The sequence below is a fragment of the Chlorocebus sabaeus genome, chromosome 25 (assembly GCF_047675955.1).
Source record: "Chlorocebus sabaeus isolate Y175 chromosome 25, mChlSab1.0.hap1, whole genome shotgun sequence".
Classification (NCBI taxonomy): Eukaryota; Metazoa; Chordata; class Mammalia; order Primates; family Cercopithecidae; genus Chlorocebus; species Chlorocebus sabaeus.
The window spans coordinates 78,748,755-78,772,266 of NC_132928.1; the positions used below are offsets into that span (position 1 = coordinate 78,748,755).

Consider the following 23,512-nt stretch of genomic DNA (forward strand, 5'->3'; position numbering starts at 1 on the left):
TTGACAACATCATTAATTCTATAGAGCATTAATGTCTAATAGAACTTTCCAAAAGGATGGAAATCGCATTCTATGCTGTCCAATACAGAAGTCTGTAGCTGTGGTTATTGAGCATTTGAAATTTGGCTAGAACGTTATATAATTTTAATTAAGATTTAAACAGTCCCAAGTGGCTAGTGACTGCTGTACTGGATAGTGTTACTACGAAGTATCCATTTCCAGTTGTAAAGGCAATGGACTTAAAAAAATCTTATTAGCCTATATGATGATCATGAACTACACAAAATTATAATTTAAACTCAGAATTTCAAGAAGCTGTGAACTATTTTAACATTAAAAATAATGAATGGTGTTGATGTTTATGTCCAGGTTTTCTCTTCCCTGTTATATCGATTGCGTAAGGAGTTACGAACAGAGAGACATTGATTATTAACATTGTTGAATAATGAGGTCTACTACAATGCTCCCATAATGTGCTTGGCGACCATGCTAGGTGTATAAAATTCATCACAGGGATATTAAGTGATTCAGGATAAATACCAAATGAAAATATTCAGAAGCAAACATTCCTACCTTTTGTCACCTATTATTGAAAAAAGTGAGTCTACTTTCAGTTACAAGGCCTGTGGTTCAAAACATACATTCTAGCTTACTGAGCAAAGAAACCCCTCTTGAAGTTTTTGACCTAATGACTTTGTTACTTTTTTTCTTTATTGTAATTTTGATTCCTTGAAACTAGGCATACAGAAGACTAACATGAAACATGAAAACAGCTTCTAATAAATTTTGCAAAGCATGAACATCTGCAGAAACAAACAAACAGAAAGTAATACAATAAGCAATAAACAAACAGAAACAACTTAAATGGCCCTTATAAAATGCAAAGGTTTGGGGGAGGGTCTTGGAGTATGTTCACTTACCATTAGTCCAATACCCTGGATTCAGCAGAGGTAATTACTCCAGATAATTATAACTGAGAACTAGGTCAAGAAAAAACAACTCACGAAAAAACCAATACCTTTTTCTTTGCCTGTAGAAGCTCCTGATAGGCACTGGATCTTATAAAACGTGGGTATGAATCACTTTTCATCAGTTTGTAAATGTGCTCCTAAAAAGAAATAATGGTTGAGGTGCTTCTTTATTATTTCTTGGGAAAAGTAAAATATTATGATGCCACACATGGCTAAAGAACAAATCTAGTAGCAGCTAAAAATAGTAATAACAATGCTGATTAGAATACCTTCTAATAGAATAGAATACCTTCTATTTACAGGACATTTAGATCTTCAAATTCAATATCTCATTCATGGGATCATTGTTTAAATTGGTTTAGGAGCTACTGAGGAGGCAAATCACATCCAGTCATTAAAAAAAATGGAATTTGATTAATAAAATGTCAGAAAATAACCTCAGATCAAGTTGTTGGCTTATATAGATCACTAGAGAATATAACTAAATTTGCTGTCTCTTAAAATTACTCCAGGCCTGAAGTGAGTAATGTTAACTCAGACTGAGTAATCATCCTGGATACTTTTGGCCTCTACATTTACTGGAAGGGTGCCAACTGCCCAGATGAATCAGATCATCTCTTTGGTACAAATTGCATGGAAAATTGTCTTCCACACCCACCTTGGGTCAGAGCACAAGCCCAAAAATAAATTTTGTGATATTTAATTGCTAAGTCTCCAAATTTGTATGCTCTTTCTTATTACTTACTCAGTGACAGATTAGGTAAATATTTGATCATTCATCCCGAAGAAGTTTGCAATATTCTGTTTTGATGATGAATTTTGGTAGACAAAGAAGTCAAAAAAAGGGAAAAAGGTACTCATTCAACTCAATCTTGACCCAATCTAGGGAGATTCTACTCTGGTCTACTGCAGCTCAGGGAGCTAACATGTGTCTTGATCTTCCTATTCTAGTGAAATACCAGTTAGGTGTAGAGTTTGGAACTATTGGAGAGTATTCTGAATGTCCAAATTTTCTTTCTTTCTTTCTTTCTTTGTCTTGAAGAAAATACACATTTCAAGAAATGACTCCAGTTCTCTGGTGTTAAACATAACAGCAATAATTTGAAGTTACTTTAAATCCATTTAAAGACATTCAAGATTAAGTCTCCAGACCTCGCCCAAGGGTGATCTTCACAGAACGTTAAGTTTGGAACTGTATGGGAATTTGTTTGAAAAGTAGAGCAATGGCTGGTTTTGGAATGAAGCATTTTGAAATTCAGATTCTACCTTGCTCAAGAACTACCTCTTACAAATAGGGTAAATTTAGGCCAATTTTTTCATCTCTCTGATCCTTAATGTTCTAATCTATAAAATAGCATTGTTGTGATGATTAAAGGAATAATAAATGTGTTGCGAAGCATGGGGTGTGGATAGTAAGTGCTCAAATATACTTGGGTATATGGCAGGTACTCTTTTAAGTGCTTTCCTGTATTAGTTAGTGTAAGCCTTACAAAACCCCTATGGGCTTGGTAACCATTATGTCCATTTTACAGGTGAAGAAACGGAGGCATGGAGAAGTGGTCACAGAGCAGAGCTGAAATCAGAACCTAGGCAATTTAGCTAACGATAGGATTTTTTAAAAACCACAGAAAAACTAGAATTAAATATCTGAGCTTAACTGAAAAATAAATCTAGGGCCAAGTGGTAATATTTTCTATAGAAATTTCTTTTTTTCTATAAGAAAAGAGAATCCTCTTAGGCAAGAATATTTTTAAGTGACACCGATAACCAAAATAAGTTCTTTTTTAAACCTCAGGAAGGGCATTCCAAACATTTTACACATTGTTGCCTCTAGAAAGATGCTTGACATTTTATCTCGGACTGAAAGAAAGAAAGATCAGCAGAGAAGTGAGCAGTGGGGCCAGAATTTCTGGTCTGCTCTCTGTCATGTGTGTCTCTAGAGTGTAATTATTTCTACATCGGAGACCATGACTGAACCACATGGGATAGGTATCCAGTTAGCTGTTAAAATTCATGTTAGTTTTCTACACAGTTGCTGATTTCTTTAAATGAAAGCCAAGGAGAAATGTATTTTCTATAGAGCATGGAAATAAGGAAGGATATTCGTGTATCTCATTCTTTGTCTTCTATATTTTATTTTAGTAATGTATGTGTTTTAAAAGGTACTTTTTATAATTAATATTCTTCTCCAAAAGAAGTTTAAGAAATTATGGAGTATGCACGTTCTGATTTAAAAACCAACTTCAACACATCATTAGGGAGTGGGTACAGTGGCTCATGCCTGTAATCCCAGCAATTTGAGAGGCTAAGGTGGGAGGACTGCTTGAGCCCAGGAGTCGGAGACCAGCCTGGGCAACATAGGGAGACCCACCCTGTCTCTACAAAAAAAAAATTTTTTTTTTTTAATTAGCCAGTCATGGTGGTGCATGCCTGTGGTCTCAGCTACTTGGGAGGCTGAGGTAGGAGGATTGCTTAAACCTGGGAGGCCAAGGCTATAGTGAGCCATGATCATGCCACTATAGGGAACAGAAAGAGACCTTGTTTCCAAAAATAAAATAAAATAAAATAAAATAAAATAAAATAAAATAAAATAAAATACCACATTATCAGCAAACACTATCCCCTCATAAGAAGTTGATTTTTCTTCTAGAGTATCAATATTTTTTGAGAGAAGGCAGAAATTCAAGTTGTTTTTACAAAGGGAATTAAGATCCAGTTTGAGAAAAGATGACTAACAATTTGTCTTAGGAAATTAGAATCAGTTTTCTTTATTTTTTCTTTCTGTAGGCTAAAAAGTTAACTTGAAAATTTAAGAAATGTCAGAATCTAATATTTGATTTTTTTTTCACCAGAGATAAAACTGGTTTGAGTTTGACATAACTTTAAGCTAATTCAGTTTGAATAATTTATAATAATGAATAATTCAGGAATGTCAGAGTCTTGGAATCTCTACATTGAAGATGCCTTAAAGATTTTAAATCGTTTTAAAAAAATGTTTTAAAAAATCTTTTATTGAGATGGGGGCCATCACTAGATAGTGTTTGCTCACTTATTGGGGGAACAGAGTAGAAAATGAAGTAAAAGTTTTAAAATATTTCAAATATGTCCCTTCATATAAAAATATTCAAACTTAGAAAATATTCCCAGGTTTTAAAAAACTATTCAGTTTAATGTGTCTTTGTTCCTTCCTAGATCAGTTAGAGTTGTTTTACAGTTATCTAAATAGAAAATGTTAGAAATAGCTGCCATTTATAATGAAAATAAAATGAATATACCCAACGATCACCTTCTCAGAAGCACATTTGTGACGTGAGGCCCACCGTACACCCACCTGAGCATCTTCAAATGTGTATCGTCCAGGTTCCTTCACGTTCTGTGTGGTTTTGTCATAACTCTTGGAATCCAAGTTAATGGCACTGGGGGCTCCAGGAGCCAGAAACTCTTGCCATATTTCCTGAACTCTTGAGGGCACTTCTTTAATAGGCCTCTTTTTCAGGTCCTCCACTGCCAGCCAGAATCTACGCAAAATGTGAGACCAGGTGTTTACTCTGACGGCCCATCAGCTGAAAATCCCTGTGATATTTACGGATCATGCAGTTCACCATGATGACTCACAGCCAACTCACTTTCTCTGAGGGCTTCCGGTATCAGGGTGGTACTGACTATGTTCAAAGGTATAATCTTCTTTGGAAGGAATTATGAAAAACAATCTCTTTTAAGTGTTTGTTGTTAAAAGCAGATCTGTCAGAGCCCTGTATAACATTCATTTTACCTAAGGAAAGTAGCACTGCTAACTGTTTATTGAAAACGAAGAGGAGTTTGAAGGGAATTAAAGGTGGAGGACATGGAGCCTCCAATTGGGAGACAAAGCCATGCACTGTGTTCTTTGGATCTTCTGTCCATTTGAGCAATGGGGGCTAGTATGGAGAGTCTTTTCTGTTCTAGCTTGTGAGGGAATTACAAAGAAGCTTTGCTGGAGTTAAAAGAGGCCTGGACATAAGATCAGAAAATGCCCTGGCTGGAAAAATAAAAACAATTAACTAATGCTAAGCTAATTTAATTGAGAGAGTTATGGAATGACCGAAGCAGCAAGCTTTCACATGGAATTACTTGAAAAGTTTAAATGTGTAGAGGCATCATTGCAATTCAGAAGCCACAGAAGAATATATACGGACTTACTTCTGAATATAGACTATATTTATAGTATATATATACTGAAGGAACCTAGGAGTGTGTTTTGGTTGATAATAGCAAGTGGTAAAGTCTAGTGAGAAGGGGCCACATTGTATTAATTGGTTGCATTTCTTCAATATTGTGCTCTAGGTTAGAGCTTGCTGGTTAGATCTCCACAAATAATGTTTAAAAGATAAATGACTATATCATAATTTGTTAATAGAAACAAACACTCTATGTGAAAAAGTTGCTGCCGTAAACACTCTTACTGCTCTAATAGCAGATGCAGTCAAGAAAGGCAAAGATGGCCACAGTCTTAACAGAGGTGATCAGCAGGACCTTCGTAACTACTAAGCTTTAACTTGACCATTAATGAATAATCAGAAATCAGTAATGAAGTGCATGAGCTAGAATTAGAATATCAACTACTACTCAGGCTAGTGATTTTTGAGTTTTCATTTCCAGATTTTGTTTTTTAATAGATATATATAACAGAGGATAATCTAACTTTGACAACACCTCAAACAGGAAACTACCACCATGACTTTTAGAAAGGAAGGCTCAAGACCATTCCCTCTTAAAACACAGATTTAGACACTGTGCACTCTAATAGGAATACTATGCAAGGCTGGGCGTGGTGGTTCACGTCTGTAATCCCAGCACTTTGGGAGGTCGAGGCGGGCAGATCATCTGAGGTTGGGCATTTGAGATCAGCCTGGCCAACATGGTGAAACCCCGTCTCTACTAATAATAGAAAAAGTAGCTGGGCATGGTGGTGAACGCCTGTAATCCCAGCTACTCGGGAGGCTGAGGCATGAGAATCACTTGAACCTGGGAGGCGGAGGTTGCAGTGAGCCAAGATCGCACCACTGCACTCCAGCCTGGGCAACAAGAGCAAAACTCCGTCTCAAAAAAAAAAAAAAAAAAAAAAAAGGAATACTATGCGTAATCCGAGGGAGCAGGAGTTTGAAATTAACATATGCTCAGTCAAGTTCATTCCAGCAGAGGAAAAGATAAACCATTTAAATGGCCGTAACACCAGGAAGTACATGAATGGCTCTCCAGGAAGAGAATGAACTAGATAGTCTGGGAATGGCAAGCAGGAAAGAGTCCCTCTGCTGGGGCAAGTGCTGGATTGGAAAAGGGGGATCTAGAAAAAGCTATTCTAAATCCAGTGACATCTGAAATGGGCCTGGAAATAAGCATAAAATATAAAAGGGTTGAGAAGTTAATAACCACACCTACACCAACATGTAGGTGCAGGCACTGCTCTAAGTGATTCACATATTAACTCACTTAATTCCCACAGTAACTCTATAAAGCAAGTTCTATTATTCCCCTCATTTTAGAGAAGAGGAAACTGAGCACATGAAGATGAAGTTGCTTATTTAAGGTTGCTCACTATCAGTGTCATGGCTGAGGTTTGCCCCCAGAAAATCTGCAGCAGATGACATGCCCACAAGCACTCCCTCACATGGTCTTTCTAACAGCATCGTTGCCTTTCTTAGTCTCACCATTACTGTAATTATTGTAATAGCTTAATAGCATGGAGGAGCCGGGTGCAATGGCGTGCACCTGTGGTCCCAGCTACTCAGGAGGCTGAGGTGGGAGGATCACTTGAGCCCAGGAGTTCAAGCCTGCTGTGAGCTATGACAGTGCCTCTGAACTGCAGCCTGGGTGTCAGAGAAAAATCCCATCTCTCTTAAAAAAAAAAAAAAAAAAAATCCTATATCCTTTATTTCCTGGTAGCTGGAACCTAAGTATTTTTAATGTCTTTGATTCTTGATTTCCTCATCAGTAAAATGGGATGATAATGCTTATTTCACCGGGTTTCCACTGGATTAATTGGTTTCCATTGGATTAGTTGATTAAATTAATTCCATTAATCTATACTAATGATATAAATTATATAGAAGGTGCTGAAAAGTACCTGGCATATTTTTAGTCACTCAAAGATAAAAACTCATGATATTACTACATTTTCTTGGCACTTGCTCATGCTGTGTTTTGCTCGAAAAAAAGAATGAGGGAAATACATCATAAAATTTCAAGTTTCTTCTCTCTATTAGGGAGAGCAGAGGCTGTATTTGAAGCATAAGTAGTTATTGAGAAACAGTGCTTCTTATTTTTCTCCTGTCCTAATATTTGGAAAAAAAAAAGCTCAGGTGAGTGACACACTCTCACTGATAGCAGGAGGCCAGCTGTTTGGTTAAGATGCATGGAGGGTTATTTTATTTTAAGTGCAATTCACAGCCCTGTTGACCACTGGACCGTTTTGTCTCCTTCAGTGTGTGACACAGATATGTCAGTGGAAGCAGAGTAGGGCTCAGATTTGTGGAGCAGTGGACAGTAGCTTGGTACTGGTTTGCAGGAAGCCAAGAATGCCACTTACATGAATCTGACCTCCTTAGCCATACTTTCTCGGCTTAAGCTTCCTCAGTCATGCTTTTCTCATCTATAAAATGAGGCAATATTTACACTTTATGTTGGTTTTGGTGGTTAGATGTGTGATGATCAGAAATAATGAATGCAAAATATAACATAGCGTATTATAAAAGTAGTAGATGTAAATATATTCTGGTGTCTTGTAGGTATTCAATAATTAATCTAATCTACATCTTTCATTTATCTACTGTTCTATACTTACTATGATAGGCATATAATAGATACTCAAGAAATATATATATGTATATATATAATATGTGCATATATATAAGATAATCTAATATTTCTTAAATATAATTACTTAGCCTAGAGTCTAGTACGGCATAGAATGATTAAGATAAGAAATGATTAAAGCTTGAACTAAGAAATTGGCAGTAAATCCATTCATGCCTGAAACTGAGTATCCACATGCTCTTTTTCCAAAAGCATCTTCTCTCTTCCTGTTTTGATGGTTTATCTCCTCCCCATTGTCCAGCTCTTAGCCTAGAAGCAATTTCCCCTAGTATCCCTTTGCTGGTCTCTAACTCTGGGCTGGGCATCCCTCTGTGCTTCTCCCAACTAAACACCCAGGATTTTGTGCTGTGATTTGTTTTCTCGTCTGTATCTACCAATAGACTGTAATTTTAATGAGAGAAGGAGATGTTTTTATTTGGCTAGGCAAGGCTGGTAAGGTTTATTACTTGTTTATTTACTCATCGTGATACAAATAATACCAGCATGTTTTCAAAAACTTAGAGAATGAGAGGAACATCCATCTCCCCAGCCACTAAAATGCCTCAAGTATTCTTTATCTCTGCTTTATTTTTAATGCATTCTTTTTTTTTTTTTTCTTTTTTAGACAGAGTCTTGCTCTGTTGCCCAGGCTGGAGTGCAGTGGTGCAATCTTGGCTCACTGCAACCTCCACCTCCTGGGTTTAAGTGATTCTCATTCCTCAGCCTCCCCAGCAGCTGGCACTACAGGCATGTGCCGTCATGCCCAGTTAATTTTAATTTTAATTTTTTGTAGAGATGGAGTTTGCCATGTTGGCCAGGCTGGTCTCAAATTCCTGGCCTCAAGAGATCTACCTGCCTCGGCTCCCAAAGTGGTGGGATTACAGGCCTGAGCCCCGCGCCTAGCCTTTTAATGAATTCTTGCACTCAATCATTGACAATGTGACCTCAATATAGAAAATGTTATTCGTAGGGTCAATACAGAACTTTAGCAACTTTAGCAGCAGGATCTTGCAAAAGCCCAAGCATGAAGGATTCCCATAAACTGGAAGGAGAATAGGAAGCTGCATGCCAGCAATCCATGCTAGGCACACATAGAGAGTTACACTCCTCCAGGTTCTGCCTGTGGTCATTTTGCTTCCTCCATGTGACATGTGTCAGCGTCCTACATCTTTCTGAATGGTTTGGGATTCCTGTTAAATCTCCTGAAAAGAATGTGGCCATGCCTGGCACTCCTTTGTTCCAATGAAAATAAATGAATGCAGAGAACTTTCAGCAAATGAATTTTGCAGGACTGCGTAAGTCATGGAAAAGTAAAAATTGGGCATCAGGTTTCAAAAGAATAATGAATGAAAAAGCTAATGAAAAAACAGTCTTATATAGTGGAAAGTTATCACTCCCTTCAAAGATGTTAAATAGAGCTATTAAAATCCACTCTAATGTCTTATATTTAAAAATGCAATTTTCGGATCCTCCTTATGTTAGCAAATTTTAAAAATATATAAAGACGATGTTTACAACAGATGGGCAGAACGGGTGTTGCTGTCTCATGAACAGCTCAATGCTGTGCTGCTCTCAGTTGCCCTGTGGCTATTATTTAAACAGGCAAAGAGAATGAGACAGCCCAGTAGTTTGGTTTCAAGTTATTTGATATAGCTGCCCAGTCTCTTCTTCTCTAACTTGCTTGAGAAGTGATACGCAAAGATAGTCAACATTGACAAATAGATGATATTTTTATTGAACTTCATAAATGTTATTGGCCAATCTCCACTTTGCGAAACATTGCTCTCTGTACTGCATTTCTTTACAGAGTCCATTTCAAAGTCACCAAATTTGTATAGTTAAAACATCTGGAGGCACAGAGACGGTGTAAAAATAAGTTATAAGAAATTGATACGTGGGACAGCCTTTGCCTTGCTATCTTTTTTCCCTTCATTAGGTGGCAGAAATTCAGTGGGTTCATAACATCATTATGATGTTAGTGGAGGATCTATTACCTCCAGAATAACCAGATACATCACAGACAGTATTTCTCTGGCTTATAAGATCCAAGCAATGTGTCTTACCTTAAATTTTCCGAGCTGAATTCTGACTCTAGAAATTTAAGGAACTGTTCTCTCCCAACTGGGTCTTTCAATGCCTCGTCCATGCCGAAACCCCATCGTTTTACCCTCTGCTGGCTCGGTTCTTTGCTATAGAAGATAAAACAAAGGCAAACACATTCCTTTCATCAGAATTCCATTTTTTTTGTTATTACATTCCCCTTTAAAATCATGTGTGCCTCGAAGTTCCCATCTTTACCTTTTGTTTCAAAAAAATATACCTCTGATTAACGGCTCTGCGTGAAATCATCATGTACATTAGTATTAATAATAAAGTCTACCATTTATTGAGCATTATGTGCTAAGGACTTTACAAAAATGGTCTCTTTTAGTTTCTGCCAGCCACTTTATGAGATAGGCACTATTAATCTTATTATTTACAGATGAGGAAATTGAGGCATAGAGTTATCACTTGCCAATGTCAGGCAAGTAATAAGGGGCAAAGATCCAGATGTTCTGACCTCAATGCCACACTTCTTTTCTTTCTTTTTTCTGAGACAGAGTTTCGCTCTTGTCAACCAGGCTAGAGTACAATGGTGCGATCTTGGCTCACTGCAACCTCCGCCTCCCGGGCTCAAGAGAGTCTCCTGCCTCAGCCTCCCGAGTAGCTGGGATTACAGGCGCCTGCCACCATGACCCACTACTTTTTATACTTTTAGTAGAGATGGGGTTTCACCACTTGGGCCAGGCTGGTCTCGAACTCCTGATTTCAGGTGATCCACCCACCTCAGCCTCCCAAAGTGCTGGGATTACAGGTGTGAGCCACCACACCAGGCACACATTTCTTAACCACTATGGCACACAGTGTCATGCAGGTATAGTGAACTGGGGAAAATGCATTGGTAACCAAAAGATCTCAATACTAGCTTATGACTCGGGTGTCAATTAAATCTGTGACCTAATCCTAGCTGAGTCACAATATTTTAGGGTTCCAGCTTTCTCATCTGTAAAATCTTTAATTTGTGGATGAAGACTTCTGGGCATGTCCAGTGTTTAAGATTCATGTCTGGATGCAAAAGAAAGAGATAGTCCAGAAATGCAATCTAGAGAACTGCTAGAAATATGACAGAGTACCAATCTTTTCTTTGTTAAGTGATATGCCATGATCTTTTTATGACTCTGTTGAGACTGATGATGTAATTCTTTCCCCATATAGCTCATGAAGGAAACCAGGGAGTCCTAAGTGGTGCTTTGCTTTTCTTAGGAAGTAAGTGTCTTGCCAGTTTCTCTTACAGTGTTTATGGTAAGACCATTTTGTTTTAAAATTCAATTTATAAAGAAATACTTGTGTTGGGCTTAAGTATGCATGGCTTTAGCATTCATTTTACTTGAATACATGAGCCTTTGTCACTACGTGGGTTTTCCAGGAAAATAATAGCAATGAGCTAAATTTCAAGAACTGAAGATCCTAACTCTGAATAATTGCACCTCTAATTTTGGGTTGGTCTTTCCAGCAATGCAAATCTTAATGCAAACCTGAATGTCTAAGGTTCAAAAGCCATTATCTCAAACAAGAATGTTAGATATGAGCCAATGGAGACAAAGAACAAAATTACATTCACAATTAGCCAACAATAAATTCCTTCCCATTTCACTCAGACCCTGAAATACAGCAACATATTTGTGAGAAAGACAAAATGCCACCTACCTTGCTTCAAGCTCCCAGAAAGTGGTGTCATCGGACAGCCATGGGTTAGAAGGATCAGGTGGCAAGAGAAACGGGTCGTATTCTAAATACTGTTCCGTGTAACCTAGTAGACTAGGGAGAAAAAACATTTCCACTTTCTTTAGTTTTCTGACTGGGGTTACAGCCAGTCCAAAGCAAGGAAAACAATATAAAAATGTGGGACCAAGGAATTCTTGCTCACTTAAAGAATGAAATCCAATGGCAATCTTCATGTTTCAATAACTTTCATGCAACAACTTATTGTGCTTTTTGGCAGAAAACTGTGGCTAAAGATTCCATCTCTCCTCATGCCTCAGCTGTATAAATCAATATCCCTTGTTTAACATGAAGCACTATGGAAGAGGTCAGTGTGTGAAGGGCACCGCGAAGAGTCAGTTCCGATCTTTGGTTAATCAGTCCACCCACAGCAGAACAGATTTTAGCTAACTTAGAGAAGGGCTTAAAAGGGAAATTCTGTCGAAAGTATTCACAGGAATTAAGTAAAATGGGAGCCACTGACAAGTTTTTTAAATGTATATACAAAATTTAAAAAGGGAGAAGGGAAAGAAGTTGGAGAGGCAGGAGTTGGCAATGCCCAAAAGTGAAGAATATGAATGGCATTAAGAACAGATTTAAATGAAGAAAGGGAAAATATCTAAAATTTGAGTTTCATTCATATTCCGAAGTCAGGCAGGAACAGTGTCAATTGTTACTGTTAAAGTAAGTTTATAGAGAAGCTCCAAGTTGCCAAAAGGTAATCAATAAACGGAAAGTTTCATGTGTTCCGGCAGGAGTGAAAAGGCTAGACTCTGCAGAATTATCCGCTATATCTGATTCTTAGTTGAACAAGGACTGGACGTCTAGGCATTTAAGACAATTATAATCATTCTGTCATTTAAACTACGTCAAAAGAGTTATTTGAAAATTTTTCTATGTGCAAAAAGGAAAACAAAATCACATTACTTATAGGATTTTAATTATCTGTCCCAACAGCTGTCTTTCATTTTTAAACACATTTAATTGTCATAAGAAATTTTAAAATTTATGTAGACACTTTGAAATACTCACCTGTCAGCGACTTTTGACATTTTTAACCGATGTCTATCTAACTGTATTTGCCAATATTTTATCTGAAAGGAGGATTAGAGAAGGAGTTACATAAGTAATGACATTTTCACAATTTTCCACTCTAAATCATGATCGACTGGGCAATTCTGAACAAGAGTATATTCTATGTCAGTACAATTTCAAAGTTGGTTAAAAAAATAAAAGCAGAGGGCTTCTAAAGAGTTGACAAAATGAAATGTTGGAATGTGAACACAACTGATATCACTTTAGAACAGCAATGAGTTTGACCATTCTGCCTACTTTAATGAAATGTAATTTTATTTTAAAATTGTAGAGATTTTGCTGGGTGCAGTGGCTCACGCCTGTAATCCTAGCACTTTGGGAGGTCGAGGTGGGCGCATCACTTGAGCCCAGGAATTCGAGACCAGCCTGGCCAACATAGTGAGACCCTGTCTGTAAAAATATATACAAACATTAGCCAGGTGTAGTGGTGCAGGTACTATAGTCCCAGCTACTCTGGGGGCTGAGGCAGGAGGATCACTTGGGACTTTGAAGCAGAGGTTGCAGTGAGCTGAGATCACACCACTGCACTACAGTCTGGGTGACAGAGCAAGACTCTGTTTCAAAAAAATAAAAAATAAAATTGTAGAGATTTTAAACATTCATTCATGGTGAATACCTAAATCCAGAATCACACTTCCCTCCAAATTTAGAAAATTATTTATTACTATAATTTCAAAATAAATCCTATCTCCTAATACCAAGAAAGCATCAATGATATGTGTTTTGAGAATAATTTTTATCAGCAATTCATGACAAACGCTCACATGGGATAATCACGCACAGAAAACTTTAATTAAAAACTCTCTGAATGACTTTTCCTTCCTGATTATTATAAATCTACTAGAAAAGTATATATTACACTCTTGATAAACCGTATTATAATAAAATATTAAGGGAAAAGAGTCAAAATGAGAATAAAGCCCCATGACTGAACCAATCAAGAAATTTAACTATTATTTGATTTGAAATACTGGAGTTTGCTTTGAACTATTACTTGGATATTATTATAATATTACTTGGATAGTATTAGCATGACTCCATGACTGTACACCAGTGTTGATAAGAAAAAACTTCAAGAGGTAGAGAGAAATCACCACTGCGGAAAGGAAGAATAAGCACTCTTGTGAAGAAAATGTCCTATCATTGGATATGGGAAGTGTGACAATGTTCTCAACCTCTTGTCCTCTTACTCTTTAAAACAGAGCTTTGGGGTACAAAGTAACTATTGATGATGGAGTCAACTACAAATCAGCATAGGTGATTTTTACAACTGGTTAGAGTAACAAGGATTTGGGTAAATAAAGAGTGAGGGGTTTTGAAAATCGTTACCATATATTGATACATTTTCAAGTAATTACAATACTTAAAATTGGAAAATTTTATTATCTTTTAACTGCAAATCTTCCATATGAAACAGGCAATCATACAGATAACCTTTAAAAATACCCACTATTAACATTTACTCTCGGTTTTCATAGCTGTTACTCTGTAAACCTTTAACAGGTCATCTCATAGGTTGACTCACCTGTTGTTGTAACTCATCTTCTGTTGGAGGTTTAGTTTCTGGTGTGGGAGTGTGGGTAGGACTGTGACTTCTAATATCATTTTGTAAACCATAGACAGACTATATTAAAATAAAAAATAAACATTTTAGGACAAAATATCATTTACAGTCACAGACTTTCTAAAAAGTAACTCTAGCATAAATTCAATAAGGTCTCTCAAAGCTTATTGGATTAAGCTTCTTATCAAAATTCAAAAGGCACTGCTATGATAAATATATGCATATAAAATAGAAGCACAGCTCTGAAAAAATTGTAGTTAGATTATTAACTTTGACAGAATAATTGATTATAAGTAGAGAACAAGGTGCATGTGATAAACTTTGAGAGCAGGCTCGGAATACCAAGTTGGAGAATGTCAGCAATAACTAACGTTTCATAAGCATTCATTTAAGAAAATAGAGAGGTGGATGCAGAATAGAATAGAAATGCAATAACCCAAAAGAAGATTTAAAAATAACTTGATATTTTACATAGAAATTAAATGGAGCACTGAGGAGACTGACAAGTCAAGAATTCTATTGCTGATTTGATTTCTGATGGTGCAATAGAAGACACCGGGGTAGTCCTATTCTCTGTATCAACAGTGGGTTATTTACCTCACCATACTGGCCTTGCCAATGGGTGCCATTTGCAAACATCAGTGACCCCAGAGGCGTCATGCATCTTTGGAATTCTCAATACCCTTGTACTTTTTTATTAACTTGTCAAAAGGTCAGACCTACTACTTAGGAAGACTCTTTTTTGAGAAAGGCGCATTGCTTAGTAAGTATAAATAAAGATCTGGTGACTAAAGGGACGAAAAACTATCTGTAACTGAGTGTGAGACATCTCACGTGTCAACTCAAGGAAGAAGCCAAATTATTTTTTCTTGAATATTACACTATTCCTTTAAAATAAAGAATTTAATGTGTGTTATTGAGTGCTTTTTCTTTGGACATGAGCAAGAAGAATGAGGGCATAATAAAACTGCATGAACTCCACAAAATTAGTACCAGATAAGGTTTGCAAAGACACTTTAGATGAGGTTAGATCCAGATGCCTAATGATACCAATTTTCAGGCCAGTCACCAAGCTTGCCAATATCTCTAAATTCAATGTATTTTTGTTCCTGATCCGCTTTCACTAGGACCTTACGTCCACTTAACATTACCTCTTGACTCTGTATTTGCGCCTTTTGGATGTGGTTTTGCCCTTGTGTCCTCCCCCGCTCCGTCCTTTTTTTTTTTTTTTTTTTGGAGACAGAGTCTCATTCTGTCATCTAGGCTGGAGTGCAGTGGCACAATCTTGGCTCACTGCAACCTCCTCCTGGGTTCAAGTGATTCTCTTGCCTCAGACCCCCAGTAGCTGAGATTACAGGCATGTGCCACCACACCTGGCTAATTTTTGTATTTTTAGTAGAGACAGGGTTTCACCATGTTGGCCAGGCTGGTCTTGAACTCCTGACCTCAGGTGACCCACCCGCCTTGGCCTCCCAAAGTGCTGGGATTACAGGCGTGAGCCACCATACCTGGCCTCCATCCTTTTTTTGGTGCTCTCATCCTTTCTTTAATAGATTTTTAACTTGGATTTAATCATTGGGATTATCTGTTCCCAGACTATCTTGAGTAGGCCTCATCAATGCCCTTCTCTTGCCCTAGCACCAGACCCTTGGGAACCCAATTCCCATTACTGAAGACATCCACTTCTGTTTTCTTTTTTTTTTCTTTTTTTATAATGCCAAACAAGAGGCAGCAAATGGCCATCCATTTCAACACAAGGATTTGCTCATATGCTTTGAATTTACCCTGAACAGGATGGAGCTGAATGGCTTAAACTAGCCCTTTTATTTCACTTATTTTTTCACTCATTCATTCATTCATTCAACATTTATTGAACACTTACTATATACTGGATATAGTACTAAGCATTAGGGAAATACAAATAAAATAGATGTGCTTCTTTCTGCACTGGAACTCACAACCCAGTGGAAGGGAAAGAAGTTACACAGGCAATTACACAAATAAACATATGACTAAAAATACGATAAGTATTATGAAACAGAAAAGAATAACAAGCATAAGGCCTGGAATATAAAGTGATTTAATTTACACTGAAGGAATGGAAATGGCCCAAGCTGATACTAGCTATATTTGAACATGATTAAATAAAACAACCTTCTGAATTCTGAAATAACAGTAGAGGTTGATTTTTTGAAAAAATTATGTGGTGTATATACATAATGGAACACTATTCAGCCTTTATAGAACAAGAAATTCTGTCGTTTGCAATAACATGGATGAGCCTAGAGGACATTATGTTTAGTTAAATAAGCTAGGCAGAGAGGTATTTACCATAGAATTACACTCATATGTGGAATACAAAAAAGTTGAAGTAGAGAGTAGAGTAACAGTTACCAGAGGCTGGGATAGCGGGTGGGAAAAGAAAGATATTGGTCAATGGGTACAAAGTCAGTTAGCTAGGAGGAATAAGCCCTAGGGTTCTACTGGACAGCAAGGTGACTATTGTTAATAATAATGTATTACATATTTCAAAGTAACTAAAAGAGAGGATTTTAAATGTTCTTGCCACAAAAAGGATAAATATTTGCGGTGATGAATATGTTGATTACTCTGATTTGTTCATTCCATGGTATATATGTTTATTGAATATTACCTCATAAATATGTGCAATTATTATTTGTCAATTAAAATTAGGCAACAGAGAGATCGCCAATTATATAATAGTTGTACCTTTCAGTATCTGCTATTTTTTCAATTGTATCACCTTATTTTTTGAAAAGAAAAATAAAAAGACTCTGAGACTTGAAGTTTCCATTCTTTTTTAACTTGGTTTAATTATTTAAAGTTTTTAAGTAATCATCTACAGGTCATGTAAACAGTGCTTATAAAAAATAGCTAATGGTTTAAACAGTAAGTTTTTGGGCTAAGATATAAAAATAAAAGACTGCTAGAAAAACACAGCAATTTGTGGTATCATGAAAGTAAAATGACCCATAAGTTATCTTTTATCTCTACATTTCTATAATGATTTCAACATTTATGCATTTCCTGTAAACTCCGTAGAGGTCCCATAAGAGGCTGGGCGCGGTGGCTCACGCCTGTAATCCCAGTACTTTGGGAGGCCGAGGCGGGCATATCACAAGATCAGGAGATAGAGACCACCCTGGCCAACATGGTGAAACCCCATCTCTACTGAAAATACAAAATTAGCCGGGTATGGTGGCACATGCGTGTAGTCCCAGCTACTCAGGAGGCTGATGCAGGAGAATCACTTGAACCCGGGAGGCAGAGGTTGCAGTGAGCCAAGATCGCACCACTGCATTCCAGTCTGGTGACAGAGCAAGACTCTGTCTCAAAAAAAAAAAAAACAACAACAAAAAAACAGAGACCATGACCCAAACCATTGGAAAGTGTTGCTTAAAACATCTTCCAGGCACCTGGCTACTGGCTCTGAAGTTACTGCAGAGTTTCCATTTCTTGTCTTACATAAAATTCAACATCAGGAGGTCTCTCTTTCACCAATCTGAGCACTGTTCATTTCCTGGGGATAGTGATAGCTTTTAACTTTGATTGTTGGCTACAATGAAAACAGCCGAGAAGAATATAATTTTATATGTGGGGATTATTTTATGGACAAAGGAGGCAAAGAGATTAATCCTATTTTGGCAGGCAAGTTATGAAAATTATTTGCAATGTAAAAGGCTTTGCATGTTTTGGAAAAAAATGTATTCAAATTGTGGTACAGGGTGGGGTGGCATAGAGCTAGAAACAGGTAGGGTTAGAGAGGAAGAGAAATAAAATCTCTTAATGCAGCAGGGGGAAAATCAAATTAACTAATTGAGATCCATTTTCAGTTTCAATAGCAAAATCATTTATTTGCAATACTTTGGCTTGATTAACATGTTCTTTTATTCCCTATGGTGCTAAGACAAGCACTTTTTCATATACAGTGCCATCTATTTATTCATTAAATAAAATAGATTTGGCTTCCTACATAAATCATAGGTGATTTCCCTTGACATTTTAGAAGAGAACTAGAAAAATTATCCTTTTTTTTTTTTTTTTTAAGGTGGGGGGTGGGGGTTTGCTATGGTCTGAATGTTTGTGTCTCTCCAAAATTCATATGTTGAAATCCTCAACCCCTAATGTGATGGTATTAAAAGGTAGGGACTTCGGGAGATGACTAGGTATGAGGGTGAAGCCCTTGTGAATGGGATTAGTGCCCTTATAAAGAGGCCTGAGGGGGCTCATCTGCATATTCCACGATGTGAGGACACAGTGAGAAGGCACCATCTTTGAAGCACAGAGTGAGCTCGTAAAAGATATGAAATCTGCTGGTGCCTTGTTACTGGACTTCTCAGACTCCAGAATTGTGAGCAATACATTTCTGTTGTTTATAAATTACCCAGTCTAAGATATTTTGTCACAGCAACTCAAACAGACCAAGAACCAAGTCAGAGACTGTAAAATAGAAACCACAAAGTGCAAGATGCCTTTCTGTGTTTCCATGTGAAATGTAATCGCTGGGGCTTTTCTGACTGGCTGACGTGGTAATAGTTCTCTTTCTTTCAGGGTTGCTCAGTGGAACTGGAGAACAGACTGTGACCATATCTGACACAATATGGAGAAAGCCAGTACAGAGAAAGAAGCAGAGAGAAGGCGACCAGAGAGAGAGCGTGAGAGAGCTGGGTCCACTCACACCCCTGGGCCAGCTCGACCCCTGCCTGCCACAAGGTTTCAGACCATGAATCAGAAAAGTCCCCTCTTGGCCTGGTGTGGTGGCTCATGCCTGTAATCCCAGCACTTAGGGAAGCTGAGGCGAGTGGATCCCCTGAGATCAGGAGTTTGAGACCAGTCTAGCCAACATGGTGAAACCCCATCTCTACTAAAAATACAAAATGAGCAGGGTGTGGCGGCACATGCCTGTAGTCCTAGCTACTTGGGAGGCTGAGACAGGAGAATCACTTGAACCTGAGAGGCAGAGGCTGCAGTGAGCCGAGGTTCCGCCACTACACTCCAGCCTGGGCAAGACAGAGAGAGACTCCATTTCAAAAAAAAGTAAAGTCCCCTCTTTATTCATTCTCATTTAAGCAATTTCTATTGCCTGCACCTTTACTATACCCTTTACTCAACACACTTTTGTGTTGCTCTAAGATATGAGTAGTTTATGCTGTTCAGTAACACGTTAAAATGTAAATGTACACATGTTGTATATGGAGTTGAGGACACATCCATATTTTATGCAGAAACAGCTACAACCACTGGATTATTAATAGCGGGAAAACCAGACAGCTAATTATACATTTGCTGTTGTTCTTCTAGGATGTGCACATTAGCTTTTCACTGATGCTGTTAACTGTAATATTTAGTGCCATGATGTCCAAATGAAGGTGACAGAGGAAAAGGAGAACAGGATAGGAAATAGCTTACTGTTATTTTGAAATATGGGCGCTAACGTTACAGGACAGAGCCCAAAGTGTGGATTCAGTCACATACATGCAGATGCTCTTACCATTTCCCTCAGGCTTTGTGTCCTAGGACCCCTCTTGCTCTTGTCCTACAGAAGGATATAGCCTGTGGTGGTGAATTTTGTGTCAACTTGGCTGGCTCATAGTACTCAGATATGTGGACAAATATTACTCTGGATGTTTCTGTGACGGTGTTTATTGGATGGGATTAACATTTAAATCAATGGACTTCGAGTAAAACAGGTTGCCCTCCATAATGTGGGTGGGCCTCACCCAATCAGCTGAAGGCCTTAATAGAACAAAGGCTGACCTTGCCTGAGCAAGAAGGGATTCTGCCTCCAGACTGCCTTTTTTGTTGTTGCTTGTTGTTTTGAAGAAGAAGGATATTTACTCTTAAAAAAAAAAAGCGTTATCCCACAAAAAGATGTACAGATTTGAAAAACACTTATTTTACTGTATTAAACAAACAGAAAAACAGGCAGGGGAGGTCCAGATGATAGAATTGAAGCAGCTCTGTACAAAAATAAAGATGGTACAATGATGTGACTTCAAAGAAAATGACTTAAAAAAATTCACAAACATCTTCATGTTTCTAATAATATATTAATGCACAAAATATCAAAAATACAAAGTCTAGGTGTATTCCATGTAGGTTTATGATAAACTATTGAACTTCTATTTAATGCATTTACTTTTATAAGCCTTCTCTGTCTAGAAGTACAAACTACACGAGTACATACATGTTGGTATTTTACCATGAAAATTTTAGTTTTCATCTCAAACTAGTGATTTGTCTTTTTACCCGTACTTACAATACATTTCACTTCCATTATAAGACATGTAATACCTTTCTAGTGATACATTTTAATCAATATATTTTTTTAAATATTGATTTTTAAATGAATCTTTTTAGTGCTATGACATGTTGGCCTTAATTTAACAGCTGAAGCATGATATGGTAACTATATTGTACTGTTTAATTCGCAGCTATAGGAAAACGTTTGAGTTTTAAAATATAACCAAGATGAGGCTAGATGGTAATAAACACTAAAATACTAGAAAACAGTGAATGAATAAATAATATGTTTTTTTCATCAGGGGCTGTTCATTATTTTGTTTTTAGAAACCTGGAAGAAATTGTCTTGAGTTTCAAATGTTCTGGTAAATCTAGTCGTTTCTTAGCCTCCTCAATGTCGCCGGGAATTGCTGAAATAAGTGACTCTAAATAAAGTTCTTTTCTGGTTTGAGGTAGGCAACAATGGCCGCATTGGGGATTTCCCCATAGAAGTCCTCTTTGAAGGTATGCGGGATAAGCCTTTCCATGGACTTCTTCGTATTCTTGTGGTAGGGGTCCATCCTATGCTCACCACCACCTAAGGCCATCTCCACTTCCAACCCTGGCCCAACCATAATAAATGACGATGGATACATCAACTGGAAGATTAGCTACTAAACTTGTTCAGGAAGATTAGCTGCGGGGATGCCCAGCTGCCTGGAGCCACGGCCAAAACCCCGCACCACTTGGGCCCGGCAGAAGCGGCGCAGATGCCTCATGTTATAGTCCAGTCGGCTCAGGACACGGGCTGCAGCCGGGTCCAGTGTTTTGCGGAGCCGCCATCGACGCGGTGCCCGGACCCTGGACCAGCAGCGGGTGGGGCGAAGGCATGGCCGTGAGCTCTGCCTGCCGCTGGGGTGCACCAGGGGCCTGGCGACAAGACAACACGCCGAGGTGGGTCCATGACGCCAGTAACCCAGCAAAAGCTTCCCGGCGACACAAGAGCTGTGTCTTTGGATTTAAACTGCCACTCTTCCCTAGGTCTCCAGCCTGTTGGCCTCCCACATCAGAGTTTGAACTCGCCAAGCCTCAATAATCCTGTGAGCCAATGCCTTAATATAAGTCTCTGTCTTTCTCCCCCGCTCCCGCCCCCCACTCTCTGTTTCTGGTTTGGTTTCTCTGGAGAACTCTGGCTAATACAGAATCTACTACAGTCAAAATTAATAGTATCAGACTCAAGAACATCAGGCAGACGGTTCCCCTTCAAACTTACCTAGATTAGGCTGATTTCTTTCTGGCTATGCTACATTATCATTCTTTCATAGATCCTTGAGATTTTTACCTATTTCCTTATATTGTAGTATATTCTAATTAAATAGAAAGACTTGAAAATGGACTAATGGTAGATTCTTAACATAGCTCAAATCATCCATACAGCAAAGCCTTCGCTTCTTATATTTGATAAACATGTCAAAAATTCAACAATTAGATACAACATTCCCAAATGAAATGTGGAATGATTCTGATATTCTTCAGGCACCTATGCTAGACTGTTAGTTGAGGGATTTACTGGGTCCTTTACTCTTGTTATGGCACGTAATAACAGGAAAATTGTTACAGCTCGCTCCCAAAGAAATGGTCAGCAGCTCTCCTTGCTACGAGCATTATCTGCTTTCAAAGATTAAGCGTGTTCCATAGGTTCCACTTCCTGAGCAGCCGCAGTATAAAGACTGAGGCCGACCGCACAGCCGGGAGGACGCGCTACAGAGATAGCCCAATTAGGGCGGAAGGGAAGGGTGGTGCCCAGGGGCGACTGGCTGGCCTCTGTGGCTTGGGATCTCACAGTGTTGCCTGCTCCGCAGACACAGAGCTGTGGACCCCTCAGAGGGTGGTGAAACAGCTTGCTGATTGCTGTCAAGATATTCACTGATAAAATGCAGTGGCAATTACAAGCACAAATCACTTAAATTCCCTTTGTCATGTGTCACGGGCGGAGTTGTGTCCCCTCCCCCAAATTCTTACGTTGCATCCCTATCCCCCAACACAGCTGTATTTGGAGATCCGGCCTGTGAAGAGGAAATGAAGGTTAGGTGGGGTTATAGGGTGGGAACTAATACAATAGAACTGATGTCCTTTTAAGAAGAGGAAGAGACCCAGAGTGGGTTGTTGTGTTTTGTTTTTCTCTCTGTCTCTATGCACACACAGGAAAAGCCACTGAGCATAGGAGAAGGCGGCCATCCCCAAGCCAGGAAGAGACACGCCACAGGAACTGAACTTGCCACCACCCTGATCTTGAACTTCTAGTTTCCGTAACTATGAGGTAACAAATTCCTACTCTTTAAACCACCTAGTTTGCGGTATTTTGTTAAGGCGGCCCCAGCAGACTACATAAAGCTTGACGAAATCATAAACTTATATCCATATACAGACATTTGTCTCCTTGCTCAATACCTGTACCCTTATGAGACCATGAATTAGGGGGAGCAAGGCCCTGACTGTCCCATTTACTGTGGAGTACCTAAAGCCCAGGACTTGTCTGGCATAGAGCAGAGACTCCTTAATTTTGCTAATTCAGTGGATCATTACAGTTCCTAAACAACTATGAGCATATCATAGTTGTATACTTCATATCATATGAAGTATCAGTGGTGAAACTTCTAAGAAAAACATATTAGTATGTGGCTGGGAGTCGTATAACCTTCCATGTAAAATAACATTATCCTCTGCGAAGATTCTAGCAAATTGAACACTTCTGACTGTGAGAAACTATATGTATCAAAAGGTGAGAAAAATCAGTTTTCTCCAACTGTGGAAAATAAGGGCATACCTGTTAATTGCTGTCAGATTTTTCAGGACTTTTGTTTTCTCCTGGCAAATGTTAGCGCCAGACAGCTCTGGAGTGAGGCCCTGTCATTCTATCATTATTGATTCACAAGAAATGAGATGTTATTGAAACAAAGAGAGCTAGATCTCAATGATTCTGTTTTTTTACAATATTTCACCTTGC

At 38.3% G+C, this 23,512-nt stretch overlaps 1 protein-coding gene and 1 pseudogene across 8 annotated transcripts in view; both read right to left on the reverse strand.

The window, feature by feature from the left end:
• Positions 1 to 23,512, reverse strand: part of RGS7 (regulator of G protein signaling 7) — a 571,447-nt gene that overhangs the window by 25,104 nt on the left and 522,831 nt on the right. For all 8 annotated transcript variants that reach the window (XM_007989930.3, XM_037986188.2, XM_007989927.3 and 5 more), the window contains 6 exons: positions 14,224 to 14,322; positions 12,636 to 12,697; positions 11,550 to 11,660; positions 9,866 to 9,991; positions 4,303 to 4,489; positions 1,019 to 1,108 (listed from right to left, as the gene is read on the reverse strand). In XM_007989930.3, the coding sequence (XP_007988121.1) occupies positions 1,019 to 1,108; positions 4,303 to 4,489; positions 9,866 to 9,991; positions 11,550 to 11,660; positions 12,636 to 12,697; positions 14,224 to 14,322 (675 nt within the window). The remainder of the gene's footprint in view (positions 1 to 1,018; positions 1,109 to 4,302; positions 4,490 to 9,865; positions 9,992 to 11,549; positions 11,661 to 12,635; positions 12,698 to 14,223; positions 14,323 to 23,512) is intronic.
• LOC140710315 (riboflavin kinase pseudogene) lies at positions 20,825 to 21,546 on the reverse strand (annotated as a pseudogene).